The 24,784-nt window shown below is 47.7% G+C and overlaps 1 protein-coding gene across 1 annotated transcript in view; it reads right to left on the minus strand.

Annotated features, from left to right (window-relative positions):
* The window catches only part of PAPPA2 (pappalysin 2), an 86,259-nt gene that overhangs the window by 22,055 nt on the left and 39,420 nt on the right, over window positions 1–24,784 (minus strand). The window contains exons 12-16 of the mRNA XM_057427046.1: window positions 21,752–21,887; window positions 21,302–21,521; window positions 10,716–10,887; window positions 8,165–8,342; window positions 5,835–6,048 (exon numbers count right to left, since the gene is read on the minus strand). Coding sequence (XP_057283029.1) covers window positions 5,835–6,048; window positions 8,165–8,342; window positions 10,716–10,887; window positions 21,302–21,521; window positions 21,752–21,887 — 920 coding nt within the window. The remainder of the gene's footprint in view (window positions 1–5,834; window positions 6,049–8,164; window positions 8,343–10,715; window positions 10,888–21,301; window positions 21,522–21,751; window positions 21,888–24,784) is intronic.

The raw sequence follows: 24,784 nt of genomic DNA on the forward strand, positions 1-24,784 counted from the left end.
AAACCCCATGAGGCATCAGGCTGGATGGGATTGCTCTCCCAGAAGAGGACCGCAACCCCAGACTTTGACACACAGGTTTTGATGGTGCTGACGGGTTTTACCTGAGCCAGTGTTAATTGCTCTGTCTTTAATGACACTTTTTCCCCTAACCCCATCCTTCTTTGCTACACAGCCTGCTCCAGCTGCTTGCCCCTGCCCTCTCCCACCACCACTGCCAGAAGGCAGGGCTCCAGGCTCTGAGTTATGAATTTTATAGCATGCCATAGGTATGTGGAGGGGGTTTAACTGGGTTAGAGAAACCCCTGTAGGAGACACTAAATTGTCCATTGTTCTGAGAAGACAAAATATTGCATAGGGCCAGCCAACTGCCCCCCAGTATACAGTGTTGGTCACGCAGGCCAGAGGGGTGAGGGGACCACATCCTCACACCACCACCAGACCTGGAGCAGGAACCATTGGCCATCCCTATCATACGTCTGCTGGGAACCCCTAAAAGGGAAATTCGAGGGGTTTTTGAAACATTCTCTTCTTTTTAAGAATTTGCAGCTCACGGAAGTTCCCCTTCTCCCTTCAGAAACCAGGGATCTGTTTTTCCTGAAGACTATATGTGGTGGACAGCAGGTTCCTGTTGTGAATTTAGGCTCCAGCAGGTGATGTGGAGGCAGACAAGGAAGGGGATGTGACAGGTCCCCCGGCACACAGCTCTGCACAAATCTTCCCACCAGACCACGCCGTGTGTGCCCACGGTACAAGCACCTGACCAGCAAGTGGTGCTGCACTCCCCTCTAGACCAGTAGCCTTGAGTCGACTGAAGGGTGCTGCAGCTATGTACTGTTTCTGAACGGTGGAGAGGAGGAGCCCTGCATGCCATTGTGGGTGTCCGCGGTTTTAGCCCATCCCTATTTTAACTTTCATGATTGCTTGCCCTTTCCATTGGGATAATGGTCACCGCCTTTTGAAGATGTCCCCATCACACCTTGCATCCTCCCATGTCTGAATGCTTTGCTTTGCCCACCTTTAAAGGCAAGTGAAGGCACATGCCAAGGGGTAGATCTGTGTTGCATGTCCAGGTACTCCAGCAGCATTTTCCCCTTCTTGAATTACCTGGCATTCAGGGTGTGATCCTGCTGTACAATTTGCAAGGGGTAAATCAATGGGGCTTAAGCTGATGCCAGTAGCAGCAAACTGGCAGTGCAAAGCCTCACTACAACAGCGATACCTCAAGCACTGTGTAAACTCCTTTACAAACCAGGAGCACCCCAGCTACACGCTACTTCCCACTGCCCAACTGGCCACCACACTATAACTGATGCAGCCACTACACCTCCCTGTTGCTCCTCCAAATCATATCAGAGGCCCTTTGCCCAGAAGCCACATGAAAACCTGGGTGGAGAAGCTGAGCACAAGGAGGACACGCTGTGGGAATTGCAGTTTGCACAGGTGCACTCTGTGGTTTACAGCTCCATCATCTTCACTAGGGCTCCTTGTCTTGATGTGGTGCTGGAGTGACCCCAGCAGGGGCCAGTGCATGCATGGCCTCTCCCACCTCTCCTCAGACCTGCACCCCCTTACACGTGGGGGAAGAAACCGTCTTGCTTTGGAGGCTCATCCCACTGCCAGCATCCATGTTGGGGAGCTTCAAACAGGGCTAACCTGGGATGACCCCAATGTAGAAGGTGGCGTGCGGACCACTGCCGCATGCACGAATTGAGCAGATCATATTAAGGCATGAAGAAGGGAAGGGAAAGCCATTTTAAAAACATATATATATATAAACACAACCTCATAGCCGCTTGCAATTTCCAGACCCCCCCAACTTCTGATCTGGGTTAGCAGCATTTCTCAAGGATTAACAAGGAAGCCTGGCTGGCATCCAGCCACGTAATGGGTCAGCCACTATGCAGGGACCAGGTCCTCTGTACACGAATGGTGATAAATGAGCCTAAAGCCTCATCTCCCACAGCAGGAGCCTCACAGCTTCAAAATGAATGGGAGGGGGAAGGAGGGAGATCTGGCAGTAAACTGAAAGAAAGCAATACGAAAGAAAAGAAAGCTTGTAGGACCTCTGCTGCTATGCACCAAACGGCCTGGGCAACAAATCTTTAACAGAGAAGTTCCAGGTGGAAATGACACAGGAGTCACAGGAGTCCACTTGACAGCCTGTGTTTTCTTTACCTGGCAGTTTGGCTCTCTCAGCTGTGCTGGTGTTTACCTTTTATCTGAAAGGGGCCAGATGTGGGCAGGAGCAGTGAGCACCCCACACCTTTGCACCCACCACAAATGCATAGTGGCCTGGTGCCCTGCTGAACTCCAATGGCCCTGGGTTAGGCTGTCCTGCTTTGCCGAGTCATCTTTCTCAGGGATTTCCAGCCTCTGGTTGCTAACTCCTCCTAGTCCATTTTCTCCTCCATGTGCTCCTGCCTCCTCTCACTCTTTCATGGTCTCTGTAGTCTTCAAATGGGGAGAGGAGTCAGAGGGGCTGATACCTCCATGGAAGTTCATCAGGGGCCTGTGCTGCCTTGATCTCTGGTCAAAATGCAGGCTGAGACTTTCAAAGTTGCCTGAAAAGACCTGGATGCCAGTTCTTTTTGCTTCATTCTTTGGTAGCAGAAGGGGCTCAACCCCTCACAAAGGTAGCTTTGAGATCTCCAGATCTCTCCAGGGAATCATTCTACATTGGGCAAGCGAAACAACCACTCTTCAGGGTCTGACCTTTTTGGTCCCCTAACTGAAAGCATCCTCTCAGCATTAGAGTGCCCCTCTAAAGGATGCCCTTGATATTTCTGTTAGTGTTAGTGAGCTGCTTCAGATGGTCCTTCATGGCGGAAGCAATAGCAAGGATCACTGAGAGGGTGATGCTTAATTTGCACAAAGTATCTGACCCCTGACTTTCAGGCCAGCTCTTTCCAATGCTGCAGATTCGGACAATGTCAAACATTGTTCCTTGACAGTTCATTTCACTGTATGATCCAGGTGGGTTGGCTGGTGCTGCCACTGGACAGATGCTGCCCAGAAACAGAGCACAAATGCATATGTTAAGTTCCCCTTTTTGCCATTGTTTCAGGGTTAGATATGAAATAGCTTGGCAGCTGGAAACCAGGCTGCAATCAGACTTCCTTTAGGAAGAGTCAAAGAAGTTTTAACCTTCATGTCAGCGTTGTCAGTCAGATGATCCTGCCAGCAGAACAACAACAGATCTCTGACAGGATCTTGATTACACAATCAACATTTCCTCAAGAATCTCTTGTTGACAAGCAGTGATTTCTGAAGGGCCTTCCCTTACCCAGGTTAATAGATAAAAGCATCTTCTCTGAGACAATGGATTTCTTCATCTCCTTTCTCTTGAATTTATGCTATGGGAAATAAATTTCAACTAAGATTGCAGGAGCCTCCTAAAGCATCCTTACTGCCCCTGCAGTAAAATTCAACTAACAAAATAGAAGTGAGGGAATCACACAAACATCTCTGTCCAAAAGCATCTCAGCTTGGACAGAGACAGCTGGATTCCAGCCGTGGGTCAGGCCTGCAGAAGGTGGGCACTGTAGCTCTACCACTGAGGAGCAAAAGGTCCAGGACTTGGGCCCTCAGTCCAGCTGTAATAGCCATGGTGTTTTATGAGGTGCATTAGAGAGAAAGACTGCAAAAGGCTGATCAAAAAGGCAGCTAGTCAAGTGGTGATGCTGAGCCCTGACTGAATTTAATTCCTGCTTGCTCATACTACAGCTTAACTGTCCCTGTCTATAGAAGATCCAGAGCCAACCCTGAGGAAGGTGCCTACAAGCAGCCCTCAAAGGCAATGACCAAGATTCTTAGAATACACTCCCTCCGTCATTCCCCTCTAAAAATCACTAGAGCTAGAATAATTCAAAGGGAGCCTGAATTTATTTCCAAGGTTAAGCTAGTTAGCTGGCATGCAGTCTTCAGTGTTAGCCATGGATTATGCCTGACAGTATCCACTGTCCAGTATCCATGGATCATTTGTGCAATATATAGTACATATAGAGTCTTGCTTTCTTATGCCTATCAACACCTGTACAGCACTAAATCCTTTAGTAAGGCTGGTGCTTGCTGGGTTGATGGACAGCGGGGAGACGATAGATCAAGAACTCAGTTTGCTGAACCCAGAAAGAACCCAGAAAGACTTCAGAAGACCCCCAAACCTGATGTCCAAATCACCAGCAGAGACCCCGCTTACACACCAGCATATTCAGAATGTGCACCTCACCAGTGCTCTTTCCAGAGCTCTCCATTACCTTCAACAGCTTGCTTTCTCCAAAACTGGCCTGAACAAAAAAAGCAACTGCTTACTCAAGCAGGTCCCATCCTCTGCCTGCCAGGCCTGAAAATTCAGAAGGATTTCCAGCAATCCAGCAATTGACTGGCCTGCTTACTGGCTAGTAGCTACTACTCCCTACACGTGCCAAGGGGGTTGTACTCATGCTGAGTATATATGCAGAGCTCTGGATAAGGCTGTACACCAACATTTACACTTTCAACTAGAGGATTTTGCTTTGAATCAGGCCACTCACATAGCAGTTAACCTGCACGATAACGCAATGCATTTTCTATTAATGCATTTTTTGCTTACCATAACAGGATCATTACTCTGCCAAGATGTTAGACAAATCAGTAGCAACGATACTAGCAAATTTGAAAATGCTATGTCAACATGCATTGCTATGAAAATGTAAACCACGTCGCATGGTTTTCCTGGACTTGTCTCACAGGCTGTTCAGACCCATGGATAGGGAAGTTGCACACACATCAGAGGAGTCCTGGGAACTCCCAGAGGGCATCCTTTTTACCAGCAGTTGCTGCGGCATGACTGAGATGGCCTAACATTGCAAGCTGCACTGATCTGATCGCACACCCAGTGCCTGAAATGCCACAGGCACACAAGCTGCTTTGCAGTTTGCAAAGCACTCCATGTGATTGTAGCTGTAACCATAATTTGCTCAGCTCCCCTTGGCCCAAGAAATGTTCCTAACACTGTGAAGAGCTGTTTACAGAAACCACTTCCTTCATTACAAGGCAAGAAATTTGGCAACTGCTTCCCAGAGTACAACAACCCTACCCCAGAGCAAAGTAGAGATGAAGTCTGCATTCAATTAAAACTGGAAGGGGGCATTAAACAATTAGCACATAATTACCTGATCTGGGCTACCATCAAGACTCTGGGGAGGACATGGTCAATGCCAGGAAATCTTTAGTGACCATACCCAATGGGGACTTCAGCAGGAGACATAGCAAGACAAAATGCTACTTTACCCCCAGCACCACGATATTGGCTGAGTGCAGGGCTAGTGAATTACCATGAATTCTTCCCTGAAGCATTGGGGAAAATCTTCTCCAATTGAAATGCCAATGATTGAGATTAAATTTAGCCAAGATGTGCAGGGGGTAAAACGCTAACCCTGACAAAAGACAGTTATTCATTCTTACAACCAGTGCCTTGATCTATGCTTTATCGCTTTTAGGAAAGACAGCAGCTCCAGGAATCTTCCAGCATCCATTACATCCAGTTACCTGAGAGTCTGAAAACAATTCTGTACATGCTTGATTTTCACCAAGGTGCATGGGAAAATTCGCATGCTTTAGGTTAAGGCACTTAGAGTACACATGTGCAACAGCAGTTTACATCTTGCTTCCACCTGCTTTCGCCTAAACCAGGGTGAATATCTCTTGTATTTCATGAAGTCAGCATGACTGGAGCAAGCTGCTCTTCCATGTACCTATCACACCAACTCCTCAAGACTGCCAGCACACTATAACCGCTCCTTGTTCACACTGTGAGGAGGAAGGAAACAGTGATAACAGACCCGTCACAGACTTACTTCTTAGGCTTTCCTGCTGCATTCTCAGCCACATGGTATCCAGGCTTGCACTTGTAGCGACAGACTGAGCCCACGTCATGGTTCCCCTGCAAGCACCGTGGGACCAGGAGCTTGGCGTTGGCCACCACGGGAGGTACATCACACTCTAGCTTGCAGTAGGCTTCAGGGAGTGACCAGAGACCATCCTCCAGGCAGGTCAGCCACTGGTTTGTTCCTGACTCCAAAAGAGAAGCAGCATGCTGGGGTTACAGCTCACCCAGGGATGGAGTCCTGCTGAGGGAAGCTCAGACCAACCAGCAAAAGTCCTCTTGTTAGAGTGGATACTGATGCCAAGGCAGGCAACAGATATGAAGACCCAAAACTTTCCCTTAAAATTCCCCTCTCTGGTGATGCCTCAGGACAGCCTTCACTGTGCTGGGGCTTTTGTGTATGACACCTATCTGTCATATTCTGTTCAGCCCACCTTCATTCTCCCCAGGTGCTTTCTGCAGCTTGCCCTTACCTACCCTTACAAGCTGTCATACCCTGTGCTGCACATGCAGTGAAAGACAGGAAGCACCAGGAAGACAGGTGTGGGAGCCTTAACTGGTGTGACTGGAAATTCAAACCATCCATTGGTAAAGGTTTGGATTCATTATTACAGTCCAGCTCTCTGCTGTCCCTCAAAACAAGAGCATCTGGTAGACCGAGCAAGTGGGTGGCTGAAACTGTACAGCTCTGAGTGCGTATAGTAAGTGTCCAGGACTGCATCACCCGCATGGCGTGGATAATGCATGGTTCGCTGGGAACTACTGAGCAAGAAAAAAGCTGGACTGAAGTAAATGGGAGTCCTCTGAGAGGTTTAGGTCAGCAGGTTCCCAGTGCAGCCAGACTGCTCCATGCTTCTGTCAAACACCTTTTTTTGGGGCTCACTGCTCTGCCTACAACTGCTCTTGGGCCAGGGGCAAGACCATACCTCCACTCAGCACTTGTGTTCCTGGCGGGCCAGTGCTGCTGAGGGTCATCCTCCGCCTTCAAGCACCGTGCAGCTGTGTCATCCTTTCCTTGCCTATTCTTAGCATTTATTAGCCTTGAGAGCCTGCCCGTAAGGATGTGAGCCTTTGGGGAGAACAAGCATCAAGCACGTCTCTGCCTCGACAGCTCAGCCGAGTCAGCTGGACCTCTAAGAGTTTACCCGATGGCTCAGCAGCCTTGGCCAAGCACCATCAGCCGTTATGTCAGCTGCTGGAAGTCACCCAGGGTGCTCCACCGAGGGGACGCCTTCCCACCAAGAGAGCCTATGGCAAACCTCCTGTTGACTTCAGCAGCAGCAAGGGGCAGCTGTAAGTGAAAGATCAGATTAAAGCCCTGCCCTCAGCTGACCCATGCAAGGCAATGGGCATCGTTTTGTGCCGAATTTGGGCTGTCAGGTCATTGTTCGCGTACTACCCCTTAGATCAGTTCACACTGGGGATCTACTGGCATCCCCCTGGCATGAAAGAAGACCTTAATTCCCTGCAGTTTTTTCTCCTTAGATTTAACTTAAATAAAATAAAATAAAAAAAAGTAAATTATTTTCATACGCTTCAGCTATAAATGTCTCCATAAAATAGGACACCCATTAAAATGATTTGTTGTATGTGATTGTTCAGAGCAAAGGCGCTAGTGAAAATTCACATAAAGTCTCAATGCTTGAAGCTGTCAAGGCAATTACCCCCAAAATCCCATCCAGCTCAGCCTTGTATAGACAGGAACAGTAGTTCTTTTTCTCCAACTTGGCTTCAAAACATTCCTGCGGCTACCGATGGAGTCGGCAGTATGAAAGCCAGGCCATGGCATGTCTGGGGGGGACTGCTGTGTGTCTGGGTGGTGAACATCTCCCAGAGTGTTCTGCAGCTGTGGGCATCAGGCTTTATGGCTTTATACAGCCCCCCGCCTCCTGAACCACAGGCTTTCCCACAGCCACCAGGCACTGAGCCATTTTTGGCTCTCTGAAGTCCCCTGTCTGTCTGCGCTGGCTGCCTGCACACTTCTTGGCTCCCTTGACCCCATAATACTGGAGGCTGACGGACCTCACCAGATACCTGAAGAAGACATCCCTACACCAGGGTGGATAAGGCCTGCCAGCTGGGGGATAGGAGTCAGAGGGAATTATCCATGCTATGGTGTCTCCACTCAGGGGGTTTGGATGCTCACCATTTCGAGAAGTGTCTCAGAAGGCTAGCTGGCTGGCAGAAGCCAGGATAACTGGGAAATTCAAAGTATTAATGCTCTGTTTGAACAACTTGGGACAGGCACAGAAAGATGGCACCAAAAAGGGTGGCTAAATCTCTCAGTACTCCAGACCATACCTTGGAGCTTGGCTGGGTGGATGCAGGAGAAGGAGCATCTCTGCAGATAAGTGGTCCCTTTAGGGCAGGAGAACTCAGCGTAGTATACATGGGACTGGTCAGGAACACCACAGTCAACAGGGTCACAAGTTACAGATCTGTCCCACCGTCCTGAGCTGCACATCAGCACCACCTCCTGCTGTGGAGAAAGCAAGCTCCATCAGACCCCCGAGAGAGCTTTAATCTAACTGGTTTACCACCTCAGCAGAAAGGGCTGACCCAGGTTCAAGGAAAAGGAGAGCTTTCACCCATTTTCCCTCCCAAAATGTGCCCTTTCTCCCCACTCTGGACACTGAGTCACAAAGCCCTTACCTGTTCACAGGGTGACATTCGGGGTGTGAAAGCAATGAATGGCCCTTGAGGGAACATGCAAGGCACCTGCACAAGAGACCTTCTAGTGCTTGGTCTGTAACTGCTTACCTTCAGAAATGCTAGCTGCATGCACACTGTGTGAATGGTGCCGGAGCACACTAAAGAAAATAGAAAAATCCCTTCAAGATACACTACAGCTTCCTGAGCTGCAAGTTATTTCCAGCTCTGTGTGCTGCAATTTCCTCCCCTAGAAGATCAAGTCTTACTTCATCTGTTGATGGGCAGCTCTCCTGTTTATTGTTTTTCCCAAATGCACCGATTCTCTCATGCCTCAGTCCACAGACCCTACTGAAATCAGAGGTTCAGATAACCTCATTTAAGAATCCTAATTACATGGCCCCTCTTACACAGCTGGGGGACTGCGTGAGAACCTAACACCCTGTGGTCCAATCACTAAACATGATCAACCTGTGCTACAGACTTCATCAAAGCAGAGTGGTGGATGTTGGTGTGCCATGAGCAGCCTGGTTTAGTGAAAGGAGTCCCTAGCCACGGCAGGTTTAGAGTAGATGATCTTGTAAAGGTCCCTTCCAACCCCAACTGTTCTATGATTTCCACTCCCAGACTGCTAACCCCAGCTCAGCAGTCCTCATGTGGGGCTGCAGACAAAAGAGACATCTTCCTGATATCTCTTCACTGGCTGAGTACAACCATGCAGCTCATACAGTCAAATATGTGACCTGTCCTCACAGCCAGCATGTTTTGATTGAACCTGGCTATGGTGGCTCTGAAGGACATCACTAAATTTGAGGCTGATACTCTTGGGCGTGCAGCAGAATCATGGTGTATCTGAACTAGGTGGACAGGATAGCTCAGAGGAGAGCTGTGTGCACGTTCCTAAAACACTTCAACACGAGTAGGGTCACACGGCCAAACCAGTAACATCACTGGAGGGCTCGGGGCAGGGCACTTGCAAGCTGCCATCGGCTGTGACAGCCACATGGTGAAGCTCTGTCCAGAAGTTTCCCATCTTGCTGCCAAATGCAGGAAAACTGTCACCCGAGGCAGATTTATTCTCTGTGGTTTCATTTCAGAGAATGGGAACATTTTGTTTTCCCTAGGCATGCCTTGGCCCACAGAGCCATGCGGCCACATAATTAATAACCTCCCTGGTGATGAGGAACTGAACGGTGCATCCCTGGCTGCCTCATTGCCCTTTCCCACACCCACCCCTCCTGCAGCAAACACCAATGGATGCAGCATGGGAAACCTGCCTGACAGGTGCCACGAGCACTTGCAGCTCTCCTCTTTCCAGTGGGGAAAGGTCCACCCTGCTGACATGGCCTAACTTGCCTCCCATCAGTCTCCACCCTGTGCAAGTTCATGCTCTTGCTCAAGTTAGCGTGGAGACCAGCTCAGCCCCACAGACTCCTGTTCCCCCTCCAGGAACAGCCTAAGGACAGGACACACTGTGCCCACAACTCTGTCAAGGTCTGTGCCCAGACCCAAGGCAGCCTGGCACCCAAGGACACATCAGTCCCACGTCTCCTCTGTCAACGCCCAAGAGCCATGCTGACTTGTGGCTTTTACAAGGCATCCCCCAGCCCTATGGGAAGCAAGACAAACTCTTTCATAGTGACCTCTGGGCTGCCCTGCTGGTGTGGACAGTGCTACTGCAAAGTAACACAAAGGAAGATAAGCTGTCTGTGCTGTCGGCTGCCTCTAAATATAGTCGCTCTGCAATGACTTCATTTTTCCCTGAGCCACTAACTTCAGCGTTAAGAGAGAAGACATCCCTGGGATGTTAACCCTCCCAGCAATGCCCACGTGGAGAACAGAAATGTCTACCTCTCCGTGTGAGTGCAACAGCCTAGCTTGGGACACCACCTGCAGCGGCATTTAGCCTGGCAGAGCAGTGGTCTGGCAGAGTGTGGCAGCACTGGGCTGGGAGAGCTAGAATGACTGCAAGGAGGGAAGGAGAGGTGTCGCCAAAGCAGGACCACCAGCCACCAGCACAGAGATCCAGTACTAGAACCTCCACTGGGCTGACGTTTGATGGAAAAGAAGCAAGGAGGTCAGGGCTGGAGTAACAAGGTGTCCTGAGGTCACTCCAACCACCTCAGCATGGTTAAATGTCTCTTAACTAGCACTTGGTCCTCGCACAGCTTGTGAGGTCACCTCCACCCTGAGGTCTGCTTACCTGTGTGGATCCCAGGCTCTTCCCATTGCTGGAGTGGAGGATGAATCCCTTTTCGCAGGCAACGGTGCATGCCATGTGCCTCGGGCCATTGGAGGTACAGTTGAGGGTGGCAGCATGAGAAAGCAGCGGCCGCGTGCAGGTTCCGGATCCTGCACAGGCACCATGAACACAGCTATAGAGGAAAGAGAAGAGGGAAGGGATCAACCAGTGGGTCCCAGGACTTCTTTAGCTAGGATGGGCTCTCTCCAGCTGACACCTACATGGGATGCTCAGCAGGTCACAGGTGCCTGCAGAGATGCATAGGTATCCCTCAGCCCCAGCTACTTGCAGGCTTGAAGTCTCCTAATGATGATGCCAGGAGGGTACTTTTTCACAGCTTCGCATTGGCTGGAGCTCAGCCCAGTCCTAGTCCATACCTTCCCACATTCCATCTTGTCATTCCAAGCTTATGAAAGAAGGCATAGCCAAACAATGCTCCATCCAAATTCCATGCTGTCTGGTGGGGTTACTCCAGCTTTTCTGCACTAGGGTATGCACTCTGCATTGCAGAGCCTGCATACAGCCTGGCACCAAAGGGACTGGTGGTGCTCAGTGTAGGTGTGGCAAGAAAGCAAGAGAAGGGAGGTGACAGGGAGAGGGCAGGGAGATGGGCATATGCAGCAAGGCCACAATTCTCTCATGGCCAAAGTAGGAAAATTGACATCAGATGGTCCTATCAAGCAGCACTCCTGAAGGCACAGGGGTTAAAGCTAATACCCAGCTGTTACTGTAGCACCATCCCAAGCAGTCTGCAGCTTCTTCAAAAGCAAGGTGTTATCTACCACATGACCATTTCTCATCTTCAACATGCTCAAATCACAGTAGATACCAGAGAATCTGTGGCAAGAGACCTCCTGAAACTGCACTCTGCAGTGCCACACGGAGTACACCTCACACACGATTGCAGCCACTCACACACGTGTTCCCATAATACTCTGCTTATGCATGTATCTCACAGTGAACAGCGAGAGATCCGTGTTTTTCAAAGGCAACAAAGCCTAGACAGTAACACTGGGTGTTTCCCCTTCCTTTTGAATGTTTGAATCTGCACCTCAATTTCAGTCAGCCCTAGGGCAAAATAAAGACAAGATCTGCATCAACAGATAGTCAGGAAGAAAGGACGAAGAGGCCTTTTTAAAGTCTTTGCTGATAGAAGGGTGATGAGTATGTCAAACCCTGTATTGGACATCAGAGAATCCACAGAGGATTCTCCAACTGCAAGGAAAGGTTTAGCTGGAGAAGAAACATCTGCAGATCTTAGGGAACCAGCCATGAGATGTTCAAACTGTGTGCTGCCCCTCCTCAGACCTGGCAGCAGAGTTGCCCAAGCTTCATGTCCACACAGCTACACCACAGCCTGTGGTGGAAGGGAGAAGCTGCACTTGCAGCAGCTGTCTCCTTCACTCCACTCTTGACCCCTTCCCACACTGCTTTTGAGAAATGTCATCAGGATATTGTCAGTATTTATCTATATAAACTTTTAAAGGCAGGAATCTTGTATAGGAGAGAAACAAACCACCGAATTTCATTTGTGGGGACAGTGCAGCCCTGGGAACAGCAATACCTTGTTTCTGAGCATCATGGGACAAGGACACCTTGGTGTTGGTTGGTCCTCAGCACCTCTGCTCTTCCTACAGGCCCATAAGGCATTTCAAGCCTGTGCATGTTGATGCCAAACTCTTTAAGATCAACACACACCTGTCCATCTCTACAGATGCAGCCATGGCCACTGAAGTGAGATGCAGCTAAAAGGAGGAATTACCCTCCACTGAGCACCACCTGAAGTTGCATGAGGTCCCAGGAAAGCTTGCAGTGTGTCAACCATCACCTCAAAATAAACAGTCCCCTCCTCACTGCAGCAGCTTCCCACCAACAACCATTCATTAGGTACTGATTGAGCATCACAAATTAACCTATAGTGAAGAAGAGGGCTGGACAGAGAACTATGGTCTCCATCAGTGAAATATAGCCAGTAGATTAATTACCCAGGGTGGAATGAGGCCAAGACATGGGATTGACACAACAGCTCCCACAGGAAAAACACTCTGATTATCTGATGTTATCTTTCACCAAGTGGTATAGGTGCAAAAACTGACATCAGCCTTCCTGAAGCAGAGGGAGAGGTGCTGCACCTTCAGCTGATAACTGGGGAGAGAAGGGAAGGAGCTGCACCCAAACACCTCCCCTCTGCTCCCTTCTTTGCACGTGGATGCTGACAGTTTTTGTGCACTTCACACAGAGGTGGGACAGGCAGCCTTTGCCTCTTGCATTTGCTCAACCTCTTCAGCAAAGGATGCACAGCTAGAAATCCCACAAATGACACCAAAAAAACCCAAACGTCTGTGTCGGCACTGAGGGTTAAGGGAATGCAATGTGCTGTTGACTCTGGACAAGTCCACCCAGCCAAAGGCATGGTGGAAACCTGCAGGCCACAATCTTGAAAGAGCCGGTGGGCACGGGAGGGGACCGCAAAGGAGAACAAGAAGAAAGGGACTGTTTTTTCAATGCAGACCTGTTTATGAAGTGAGAAATGGTTTCAGGGCAGCTGCTGCAAATTCTTTCACTAGCTTATATTTCCATTTGCTTCCTTTTTAAAGAATTTGTTTTATGAGCACAGCGTTTGTCAGGTCATTAGCTTCTGAGGGCATCTGGTACCAATTGTAGCCCTCTCCCCTCCCCTCCTGCAGTCACCTTCTCCAGGCGGTTTCTTTGCTCCCTGTCTGTGCCCCAGGCATACACATGCTCCCATCCCCAACTCCACCTCCCCATGACAAAGCCACTGTCCCAAACCTCCTTTGTGTCTCTGCACAAGCATGTGTGAAAGCAGTTGAGCTGCTCTTCTTTCCAGCCTTGCTCTTGCATCCTATCCCCTTCCTTACCAGCCATGGGCATGTAGGGAGATGCAGCTGGTGCTCAGCGTCCATACTATGGTGGTTGGTGCTACATCAATACATCACCACAAGGAAGTCCTTACCCATGGGTGCATCCAGGAACATGGAGGTTATCTAACCAAACCACAGACCACATGTTGGGTAACAGGGTTAGGAGATTAGCTGTGGGTTCACTAAGCAGCTGTAGGCTCCAGGGAAGCTGGATGCCCGCACTGGGGCCCCAAGACACCTAACTTCATTTGCTCGTGATGCTGTGTTGAGTTACGGAGCACTCATTGTGGCACCGGGTCAAGGTGGGGTTGTTACACTTCTGGACACATCCAGCTAGGCCAAGTGCTTGGTTGGGGAAGCTCTGCTGACACTGGTGGAGTGACAGGACATTGACTAGGGCAGCCTTGTCAGTCGGGACAACATTGTTATTAAATAACAAGTAATGAAGCACAGATCGTTTTCAGCACTGCTGGACACATTTTGTTTTTCCACCAGGTTGGAAACATAACTGACAATGCTGGTATAAAGTAGATCAAGAGATCAGCAAACTTCTTACTGTATTATTATATCTGAAATTAGTTATACATAAGGGATTGATAATCATAGGTGATAATACCAAAATAATTCCTTTAATATACACCAGATGTATATACTCATTCATGCATTCTTTATGTGTACATAGATGTATTTTACAAACAATTAGCTTTCTCTTTGGCCCAAAAGATGATTAACTTGTTGCCATGTTCTTTGTGACTAATGACACCCCTATCCCACAAATACCCACTAGGTTTTATTTTGAAAATGATCTGCAACTTATTAACTCAAGTTCTGAGAAGCTATTCCCATCCTGTGTGTAGCTTTGAAGTCTGGTGCTATTGTTCCAGACCTGAAGAGGGGCTCAAACACTGAAAGCTTATTTTCCCAATGTATTTCTCAAATATATCAATAAGCTTAAAAAAATAATATATATATAGATATATATCACTTCTATGTACGTACTTTGCCTTGATGGCTTGCTTTATTATCGGTATCATCATGACTATCACTTCACCACTCTGGGCCAGGACACCCTTGAGCCTGATGGTGTACAGTGCAGAACAAGAACAAGGAAATCAAGCCATGTGGTAAGTCCCCATCATGATCCACACGTCTTACCAGGGTTTGGGTAAAGTGATGGAATAAATCACTGTTCCCAGCTGCTGGAATCACCCTAATGAAGGCTGGACGAGGAAATGGTGCAGTTAGCCCAGTTCTGATCTCAGCATGAAGGAGCTCTTTCTCTTTTTGATGATAAATGAAATTCCTTTATCACAGCTGCAAACTTCTAACTTTTGCCCATTTCTGATTCAGGCCATATAAGATGTGGGACAAGCCAAATGTTTTTTTTAAGTTTTTTTTTTTTTCTGCATGAAACATCCAGAAATATTTCCATTTTTATCCCAGCAGCTTTTGAAGCTCAAACTAATGATTTGTCAACATCATTTTTACAAAATACCAAGTTTTTTCCCTAACTTATTCCACGTCAGCACCAGGCTGCATGATTTTCTGGGCTCACCAACTCCCGCAACTCATACATCAAAGAAAGTTTCAGATGTGAAATTTGTGAAATTCTGCTTTGGAATGATAAGAGGTTTGCTCTGAAATGGGACCAATTCTATAAACAAGGCCAAAACTTTTCCTTTGGGATCCTTCATCTTTCTAGAATAAAAGCAGGAGGCAACTGACAGCAATAGTGGCAGTGGTGGCAACGTTGGTAGGGAGATACTGTTTTGTTGTGACAAAACCCAAATCCTGAAAAGCTGAAATTTCACATTTTACAGCAATTATTCCATGGAACACAGAAAATACTGATGGATTTACCCAAGTCAAGCTAAGCCAAGCCAAATACAGTGCAGCTGCCTAAAGTCTAATAAATCATCCAAAAATTGCTGTACTATCTACACAAGCTTTCAACCCAAAGATTGTTGCTAAAACAGCCCTTATCATCAAGCTCTGACTTTAACAGGGAAAAATTATTCTAAGTTCATCTCATGGTACAGATTTCTGGGGAGAGGGTGTTATAGGAGATGTTGATGGAAAGGTAAAGGCTTCAGCCAAATCTCCTGAAGTTAAAAGTAGTCACTGCATGTACTCTGGTGGAGTCTGGACTGTAGCACTGAACATCAGTGTGATAAAAGATGTTTACCCCAATGTGGTCTAGCAAAAGAGAATAGCTAGGAAATGAGAAAAGGTGTTTTGGAAATACTTGGGAATTTCTCCCTTCAGGCATGTTTCTCACAGAGGGGAAAGGTCTCACTTTTCCAGTAAATCTGATAGCAACCATCCTTGTGGGAGCAGGCTACGTGTACAGACCCAACGGTGGTGATACTTCTTGATTATGATCTTCACTGAGGTTGCCATCTCAAGAAAAGATGTTTGCTTCTGTACGTGACTCCCAAAGAAACTTGGCAAAAAACCAACATCCTTGAGTCATCCACTGTCATCTACCTCACAGAGAGGGATAAGGCACCAGTAGGATGTCAAATGGCCCCTCTGCAGTCATAATGGAGGAGGAAGAAAAAGAAGCAAGAGCAGATCAATCTTAATATATTTCCAGACAGCTCCCTTCCATGTTTTTTTTGTTGTTTGTAACACCAAAATAGACTTACGGAAGCACAGAAAGTGAGGCTGAATGGCATGTCAAGGTTGGTCTAGTCAGCTTCCCAACCTGAGCAGGATGGACAGGTCCTTCATCACTCCTGAGAGGAGCTGGTGACTCCTTCCTGAACACAGGTAACCCATCTGCCCATTGTAAGGCCATGACACAAGTAGGATTTACCTGCCAGTATTCCTCAAGAGTACATACTCAGCTACCCCAACGAACACTTTTATCCATACCTAATTCCCACCACAACACACTGTACCTCATTTCTGCCACCTTAAATCATGCCCAGAGGAATTCACTTCTGATCCACATCTACCACCAAGAAAGACATCGAAAGAGTCAAGGGATTTCAAATGGGAGCTGCAAGCAGAAGCCATAGCTGGACTGCAAGACTTTTACATTATAAGATCTAAGGAGGAAAAAATATTTGTTGTGACAGAGAGGAGATGGTGAGAGGATCTGATCTCTCTGTACAGACACATATACACAGAAAAGACATCTGCTGGCAGGAAGCATTTAGACATTTCTGACAAGAATGGAGTGAAAGCAACAACTTTCATCTCGAAATCAGAGGCAACTTCTCAGCAGAGAGGGTTACTGAATGTAAGAATAGCTCAGTAGGGGAGACGATGGACTTGCCACCTTCCTGCATCCTATACCATGAGATAAGAGAGCCTTCAGAAGGACATATTTAATCTAGTTTCTGTGAAAAATGCTTGTGCCTGTATATGACAGTAGGGAAGGCAGGGCAAAACAGGGCAGGCTGGCTGCAGCAGTACACCAAGGGCTCTGCAGGCAAACCTCAGGGTCTCCAGCACTTGCTCCCTTCTTCACTGAACATAGGAAGGAGAGAAGACTTTGAGATTCATGTAATGTCCATAGTGGTAAGAGAATAAGGAATCGAGATCAAGCTTTGGGGTTTCACGAGAAGCTGTTCCAAGGTTAGGAAAGAAACATGCCTTGCACCTCACGTCTTCTCTGTGTTGTAATTCACCTTCCCTCAGTGTATCAGGGGCTGGCCATGCTTGGAACAAGTTTATTGGACCAGTGGCCCTTTCCATGAGGTGACACCAAGCACCCTGCTTCTAAGCTGTTCAGCTACTGTGATTGACACCAAATCAAATTGGTGAAAATCCTTCTGTGTTGCGAAATATTCCTAGGTGAGAGTGGCTAGTCTCAGGGAAAAGCAGAAAATGCTTTGAGCATCCTCATAAAACCCCATATACAAAGTATTGAACTCAAGAAGCTGACTAAGCTGCAGAGAGCATATAGAATAGGGCAGCCTATGACAATGGTTGATACACCTCCAAGGTTTTCCTTTGTCACTTTCCAGCTGGACAGTGAAGCCTCCAGTTGAAGAAACTGATCAAGTCCTGCAGTAGAGCCTTGGCCACCACTGCCCACCATCCAGTCAGGGACCGACAAGCGAAGTGCCAGAGGTCAACAGGCTTTGGTGTTGGAGGAGAGGTACTTGAGAGGTCTCCATGGCAGAGGCTGAGGGGAGCCCATGCTCCAGGAAGGGTGGTGGATCAGGATCCTAAGCTCAGTTCTTGAGAAGTGCTTTCCTCCAAGCCAAGGAGAGAGGATGTGCATGGTGCAGGACAGACACAACCTGCTCTGATGGGCCTCATGCTGCACCCAAGAGGCTCCATTTGCCTGGGAGAGGCAAAGAACAAATGTCCAAGCAATATGTGTCGTCCTCACAGAAGACAACTCTCAGTGCCGGCTCCACTGTGCATGCAAGCAGAGCATGAGCAGACAATGGCTGGGAGGAGAGAGTGGTGACGGGGGTACATTTTAACCTGAATGGCATCTCAGCCCATCAGGGTGATCTTGGGATACCAACAAAAGGGTCCATCTGCTTTGTGCATGGGGGCACCCTAGGCCAAAGGGAAGAAACACCAGAGTCCCCGCAAATTTTAACACCAGCACAGATGCAGTTCAGAAACTGATCCTGCATAAATTTGGCACCCAGTAGAAAAGAAACCAAACAAAACCTGCCTGGGAAATGGGGCTAAACTGAATAAAGCTTAGCAATTGAAAATATGTAAACAACCCCCTTCTTCATCTGATTTTCTCTCTCTGACATCAACTTTCCATATGAAAGGAACCCAAACCTCACTCCCCTTGATGCATCAAATCCACTTTGAGGGAGCAGAGAAGGGCACTCACACAGGAAATAAAACACAATGCAGATAGCATTTTGTAACACCTTTCCTGTTAATTCACCAAGGCATTTCCCACCATATGCTAACATAAAATCAAACACACTAAAAATAAAAACAAGCTAAAAATAAACATAATGGAGGAAATGAAAAATGTTCCCCTGGTTCAGCGTATAGCCTGTACCAAGCAAAATAGGAGAGACTGTGACACAATATGAAAATACAAAGGATGAAAGCTGCAGAGTTTGAGTTTCCTGGGTGGAAACTCATTAAAACTGATTTTTGCTTAGCCTCATTAGGTACAGAAAGCAAAGAAGAGCCCTGAGCTGCTGGCAGAGACAGTAGAAAGGGGTTAAGTGGTGCTGGTAGCAAGGTGTGATGGAGGGACACCTACACTGCTTTGGTCTGCAAGTGCTCCTTCAACCTTCACAGCTCAAACATGTCCAAAAGCAGAAGACAACTCTTTTTTCAAAACAAGGATGTACTTTTTCATCATCAAATGCCTGCTGCATCCTAGCCTGGAGAAGGCTGCATTTCATCAGCAAAAACATGATCTGTTTTTTTCCCTGCCTGAAAAGCACTTTGAGATCCTTCAAGATGGAAGATGTTGCAGAAATACCAAGCTGTCATATATTCATTATTTTGGCAATGACCATTCCTAGACTAAGTCAGGAAATTTCATTTCTTTGTTGATTTTGTTACTGTCCTTTTCTTGGGTTATTTTAGGAAAGCACTCACATTCACATACTGTGTATCTGAGGCTGGGTGCGTGCGAACGGTCAATTCAATTCTTTACAGGAATAATACAGATCTTCTGTGATATTTTACAGATGAATGTTTCTAAACCTCTTAAGATTTTATATTCCTGAATTTTATAGAGGATTTTTTCCCCAGACTCCACCTGCCTTTTATGAAATGGATTATTAGCTCTTAAAAATAAAAATACTACTGTACATTACTTTTGGAGATGAAATAGATTTAAAAATATGATAAGGGGTACACTTGGATGTTTTCTGACTGAAGTCAGATCCTTTATTATTTGTGAGGCTACTGGAGGCTGTAAGCCTAATCCCTCTTTAAATATTCAAGCCTTTTGTCCAGAAAAGCAAAACTATAAATAGCATTTCCTACTCTGAAAACTCTGAAAACACTCTGAGTGCTTGCTGAGAGCACGTGTGTAACCTGCAATACTGCAGTTAAACCAAGGCAATAGGGAGCCCGCACAACAGCAGCAAGAGGAGAAAACATGAGGACGCTGCTGTGCCCACACAAAGGAGACAGCATGCAGCTTTGTGTGCTTTGGTGATATGGGGACTGGCTTGTGCTTCGGCTGTAATGAGACTTTTAAGAGAAAAGCATCTATTTTCCTCTCTATTTGTCCCCTTATGAGCTTCTCCCCATCCATAGGTAATGCTTAGCTGTGTCCGGTTAGTCTATTTCTCCTTGCAGTCACTTCTGAGGGGAGGGGTAAGATCTCAAAGCAATGAGAGTGTAAAATTATTTTAAAAGATGAGAAAATGTAATTGAAAAACCACATCAGTTGGCTGGGTTCTTAGAAGCATGTGTGTACATAGCTGTAACATCTACCAAGAGGAAACAGACTACATTTCAGGTGAACGCTGATCCTCTAATGTAAGGCTGAGAATAATATTTATATGCTGACTCACTAAGATTAATGTTTCTGTATAAATCACACATGCACTTAAAACAAAATAGAAAGGAAAAAAAAAAAAAAGGAAAGTAAAAAGCAACTGCAGGATATTCATGCTTTCCAGAACTGTACATAAATCAATTGTACCATGATCCCACAAGCTTTTAGACTAACACACGTATGCTCATTCATTACTGGGGATCTTTGTCCATCCAGGGCCATCAACAGAAGAAAAATGACAGTAGCAGTGATGCAATGACCCTAGTGAAAGCCCTTCACTCTTAACACCCCCACAGCTCCAGCAAAGCTTGGACCCAATATCAGTATTTCCAGTGGTGCAGTTTGAGTAACTGGCTAAACCAGAGCCCTGGATTAGCACTCGTGCAACTTCAGGGAGCCTGAGATCTGAAACCAGAGCCAGACTTGGTAGGTCTGGCTGTCATCAGCCCCACTACCCCTGTAGGACAGAGCTGAGCACCATCTTTTCATTCCTCCTTGGGTCCATGCCTCTGCTTGGCATGCTCTTTCTGCCTTGTTTATTTAGTCTATTTTGGACTACAGTCCTTCCCTGTCCTTTTGCCAGCACGACCCACTTGGAGAGCGGCACCCATTCTGCAAACGCTGCCTCTCATTTGCTGCTTTATGAAGACAAGCAGACGCCTGGGAACACCAGACATCAATAAATTAGAGCACCGTTGCTACCATTATTGTTAGCACCACATTATAATGGTGCAGCATGAAACCTGTTTGGAAGCCTGGGAGAGGGGGAGTAAGCACAAAGAGGAGGAGGAGGAGGAAAAGGAGAAGGAGGAGAGCCTCACCCCCACCTCCTGCAGTGTGGGGAAGACTCAATGGATGGAGATGGAGCTTGTAAAGCATATGCAGAAGCATCCAACATTTCAGCTTCAGCAGCAACCCTCAGCAGTAACTCCTCAGCAGAAGGAGTTTGGTTTTCTCAACAAGGAACAGCCCTTTAGTGCAGTTTTGTGCAGATGCACAGGCCACACACAAAATCTATTTTCTTGCCTTCCCGTAGTGAGATAAGCAAATTCGGCCATTATACTGGGTGTTCCAACACCACCTCAAAAAGCACTGGAGAACAAGTCACGAAACATTCAGCAAGTAGATAAAAACTCCAGAACTCAAGCCCCAGAGGAGAGAGGTACTCTGGGTACATGTTGCAAAGTGCTCTGAGGAGACCATACCTGCAGCACTGATGGCCACATCCCTCCTCATGTTGCAGGAGGCAGGCAGTGGGGTCAGAGGAGCCAGGCTGAGTTGAGGTCCGCAAGGCCACAGCTGCAATGCCCACAAGTGGGGAGGAGAAGTTGAGCAGCACCGAAACAGCCCAGTGGGATGGGTCCTCCTGGCCATGGCTCACATTAATGATGAGGGGGTTGTGCTGGCATGACAGCTCATACATCCCTGCAAGACAAGGCAAAGAAAGAAGCCACTAGCTCAACTTCAGGGATATTTTCTCTGCTTTTGGTGTATCTCTTCTGCTTTCCCACACATCCCAACAGACCAGCTTGGGAAGCAGAAAATGCTGCAAACAGGAATAGGGGACAGCAGCACCCAATCCAGTGAGAGATCCAGAGAGCAGGGGTGCGAGCTCCTGGTGTCCCTGCTGGTACCACAACCCATAGGTTGCTCACCCAAAGAACGGTTCAGCCCATCTATGTCACTCAGCTGGACAGCGACCCTTGGCTTGCGCTGGTTGCTTGGGATGGTGCCAGAGGAGGCCAGGAAGATCAGGAGAGAGGTGGGCACTGCGGGTCTGTCAAAGCACACCTAGGCAGGAGGGTGAGAAAGACCCTGAGAGCATGCATATGAAATACAGCCTTTCTGATCCCATATATACAAGGAGACAAAGAGGGAATGTGGTGAGAAAGCAGGCACAAGATTAGGGGGTCAGAGACTACAGGGCAGCAAATGTGTGGGAAGAGAGAGAAGAGAAAGAAGGGTGCAGGAACACACTCCTTTCCCTCCTAATTCCCCTTTTCCTTTTCACCAGTCTTCCCCACAAGTATCAGTCCCCTTGCTATAAATTTATGGTATCTTCCCAGCTTCCACATTTGCTGCTCTTAAAATTGAGCAACACCTGATCAAGACCTGGATTACCCTTTTTCAGTCCTCCCTCCACGAGGCTCTGATTCCCACCCCATGGAGTGCCGGCCAGGCAAGCAAGGTATTCAGAGCTACTGGCCCTGCCACCAGAATATCTCCGTTAAAAAAAAAAACCAAACAACAAAACCAACAAAGAACAGCCTCAGTACCCAAAGTGACTGCAGACTGTCCATCAGCCAGCACATGGAAAGATTTGTGGGAAGAAACCCTGCCTGCTAGGACAGTCGACAGCTCCCCACTTGTCTATAGCCCCGAAGGCTACGGGAAGCAGCCGGGAATCTCATGGCATCAATCATAGCAGGACAGATGTTCTTAGGAAGTAAGAAGATAGAAATGTTTTTCTCCCCCACCCTGCTATCCCCCCACCCTGTGCCAAGATGTGTTTTGATCAAGATCCACCCTATGGAGTGTTTTTGTTAAATGCCGGTGTGGAGGAAGCCCAGAAATTCAAGGCGAAGGTGTATTTTGGAGGAGGGCAAGTCCCAGCAGGCCTGGCACAGCCCAAGGAGCAGACTGCGGGAGCAGAGGGGACAGCCACCCGATTCGTGATGGCATCCCAGGCTCAGGGTGGTTCATGCCATGCCAGGCATTGCTTATGCATGGGAGCAGGAAAAAACAGTGGGCTTCAGCCCAGGGCTCCCACCCTGCAGGGAGGTGTTCGACAGCAGACACCACAGAGTGAGTCCCCACTGCTGCTTACATGCTCCCTTGGCCAGGGCTTGCTGCAAGGAGTGGGCAAGGAGGCACAAACATTTTTATTTGATACATCACCACTGTCTCCTTTGGTGAGAAATGTAGGTGTGGGGGGGAGAAACAGGAAAGCCAAAGGGAGGAAATAAAGAAGAGAAGATGAAGAGCCAGCAGGGCTCACAGCCTGCTCCAAGGAGCCCCTCAGGACAGGACTGCAACAGGAAAGCTCCAAGGAGTCAGCCACTTTTAACCCAGGCACCTGCTGCCTGCTCCTCTGAGCATGGTTCTGCAGGGGAGGAGAGATGGTTGAAGTCAGGTGAGGCTTCCCCTGGACTGCACAGCTTAAGGTGGAGGGTTTAGTCTTTCCCTTCCTACAGCGCACCTACTTGGTGTTGAAAGACACTGGCCCCAAGTTAAACCAACATCAGCTGATTTGGACTGAATGTCCCAATTCTTTTTTAGTTTTAGTACATATGATGTGCTTGGCCACAGCCAGCTATCTTAATTTTAATCCCTCCTCTCCCCCTTTCTTTTTCATTTCCTGCACGTTACGCATCCTGACTTGCTTACAAGTGATTTTGATTTCTTCCTCACCGGATGTGTTGGAAACTGAGAACAAAGCATGGCTGGAGAGCTGCAAATCATAATCATTCCCATCTGCAGACCCACGGTGCATGGTAGATGCTTTGTTAGGTGACACAGACACACACACCTCTTGCCCCCCGGCCTACTTACAGCATGACCTAGCCTTTCCCTTTTTATTGGTGCCACTTCTTGAGAAATGCTGTAGGAAGCAATTCCTACCACCCAATCAGTTTCGTGGCATGGCTCTAACAGGGTGACGCAGGTGCAACAGCTTTAAAATGGGCATAGAAGCTGGTGGCCACGAAACACCATGCGCACATGGGTACACATGTGCATGAACAGCACCATTCCTGTCAGGGCAGGCGGGTGCGCTAGGCAAATTGTCAACAAGAAGCTGTCTTTCCTAACCCAATATGTTACCAATCAGGCAAACTGTATTAAAAACAAGGAAAAAAGAAAAAGGGCATATTTATTACTAGTCCATAAATAATTTTATGGGTGGAAAATAATAGCACTCCTAGAGAGAGCATGGAGAAACAGTAATGAAAGTCTTTAATATAAACATCCATAGAGGAAGAGAACTGACCGCAAGCTCCAATAAAACTGGAACACGCTTTAACCCCTGGTGAGAAGTGGAAAGCAAGCTTCCATCTAGGTAGGGCAGAGGGGGAGATTGCTGCTTTCTCACTAGCAAAGGAGGAAAGGAGCTGCATTTTTCATGGCCAGAGTCTGAAGCCAGAAAGTAGGTTGTGAGCACACAGACAAGGAAGAAAGGGAAAAAAGAACAGTTAAATGAAGTTCTGTGGAGAGACAGAGAAGCTCAGAGGCAATAGCCATGTTTATTGACTCAGGTTTCACAATCACCAAGTCATCTGAGCCTCTTGGGAACAGGTCATCTCTAGACAGCCTCAAGCAGAGCAGGGCAAGGTGCCCCTCAAACTGCAGAGGAAGCAGCATGCCAGAGCCCAGCTTTCCAGTAACACCAGGAAACAGCCACGAAACCTCTAAACCGTGTCTGTGGTCAGAAAATCAATGCTGTAAAAATCACATTGGCCTCACCCTCAGCTCTCTGTCCTGCTCCTCTGCCTGCCAGGACAGAGAGGTTCAACCCTCCAGGTGCCCTCCCAGAGGCAGCCCCCAGCTGTGGAGGCAGCCCCTGAGCTCCCATTGGGATGCAGGATCAGCGTCTTTGGCACAGAAGTGCCTCCTTTGGTCTGGTGTCACCGGTGAGGGCAGAAGGACCTGCATGCCACAGCTGGTTCCTGTGGGCTCAGGGTGCTCAGCAG

Source organism: Pezoporus wallicus, unplaced genomic scaffold, assembly GCF_028554395.1.
Source record: "Pezoporus wallicus isolate ANWC-B61680 ecotype Strahan unplaced genomic scaffold, APGP_CSIRO_Pwel_v1 scaffold_7107, whole genome shotgun sequence".
Lineage (NCBI taxonomy): Eukaryota > Metazoa > Chordata > Aves > Psittaciformes > Psittacidae > Pezoporus > Pezoporus wallicus.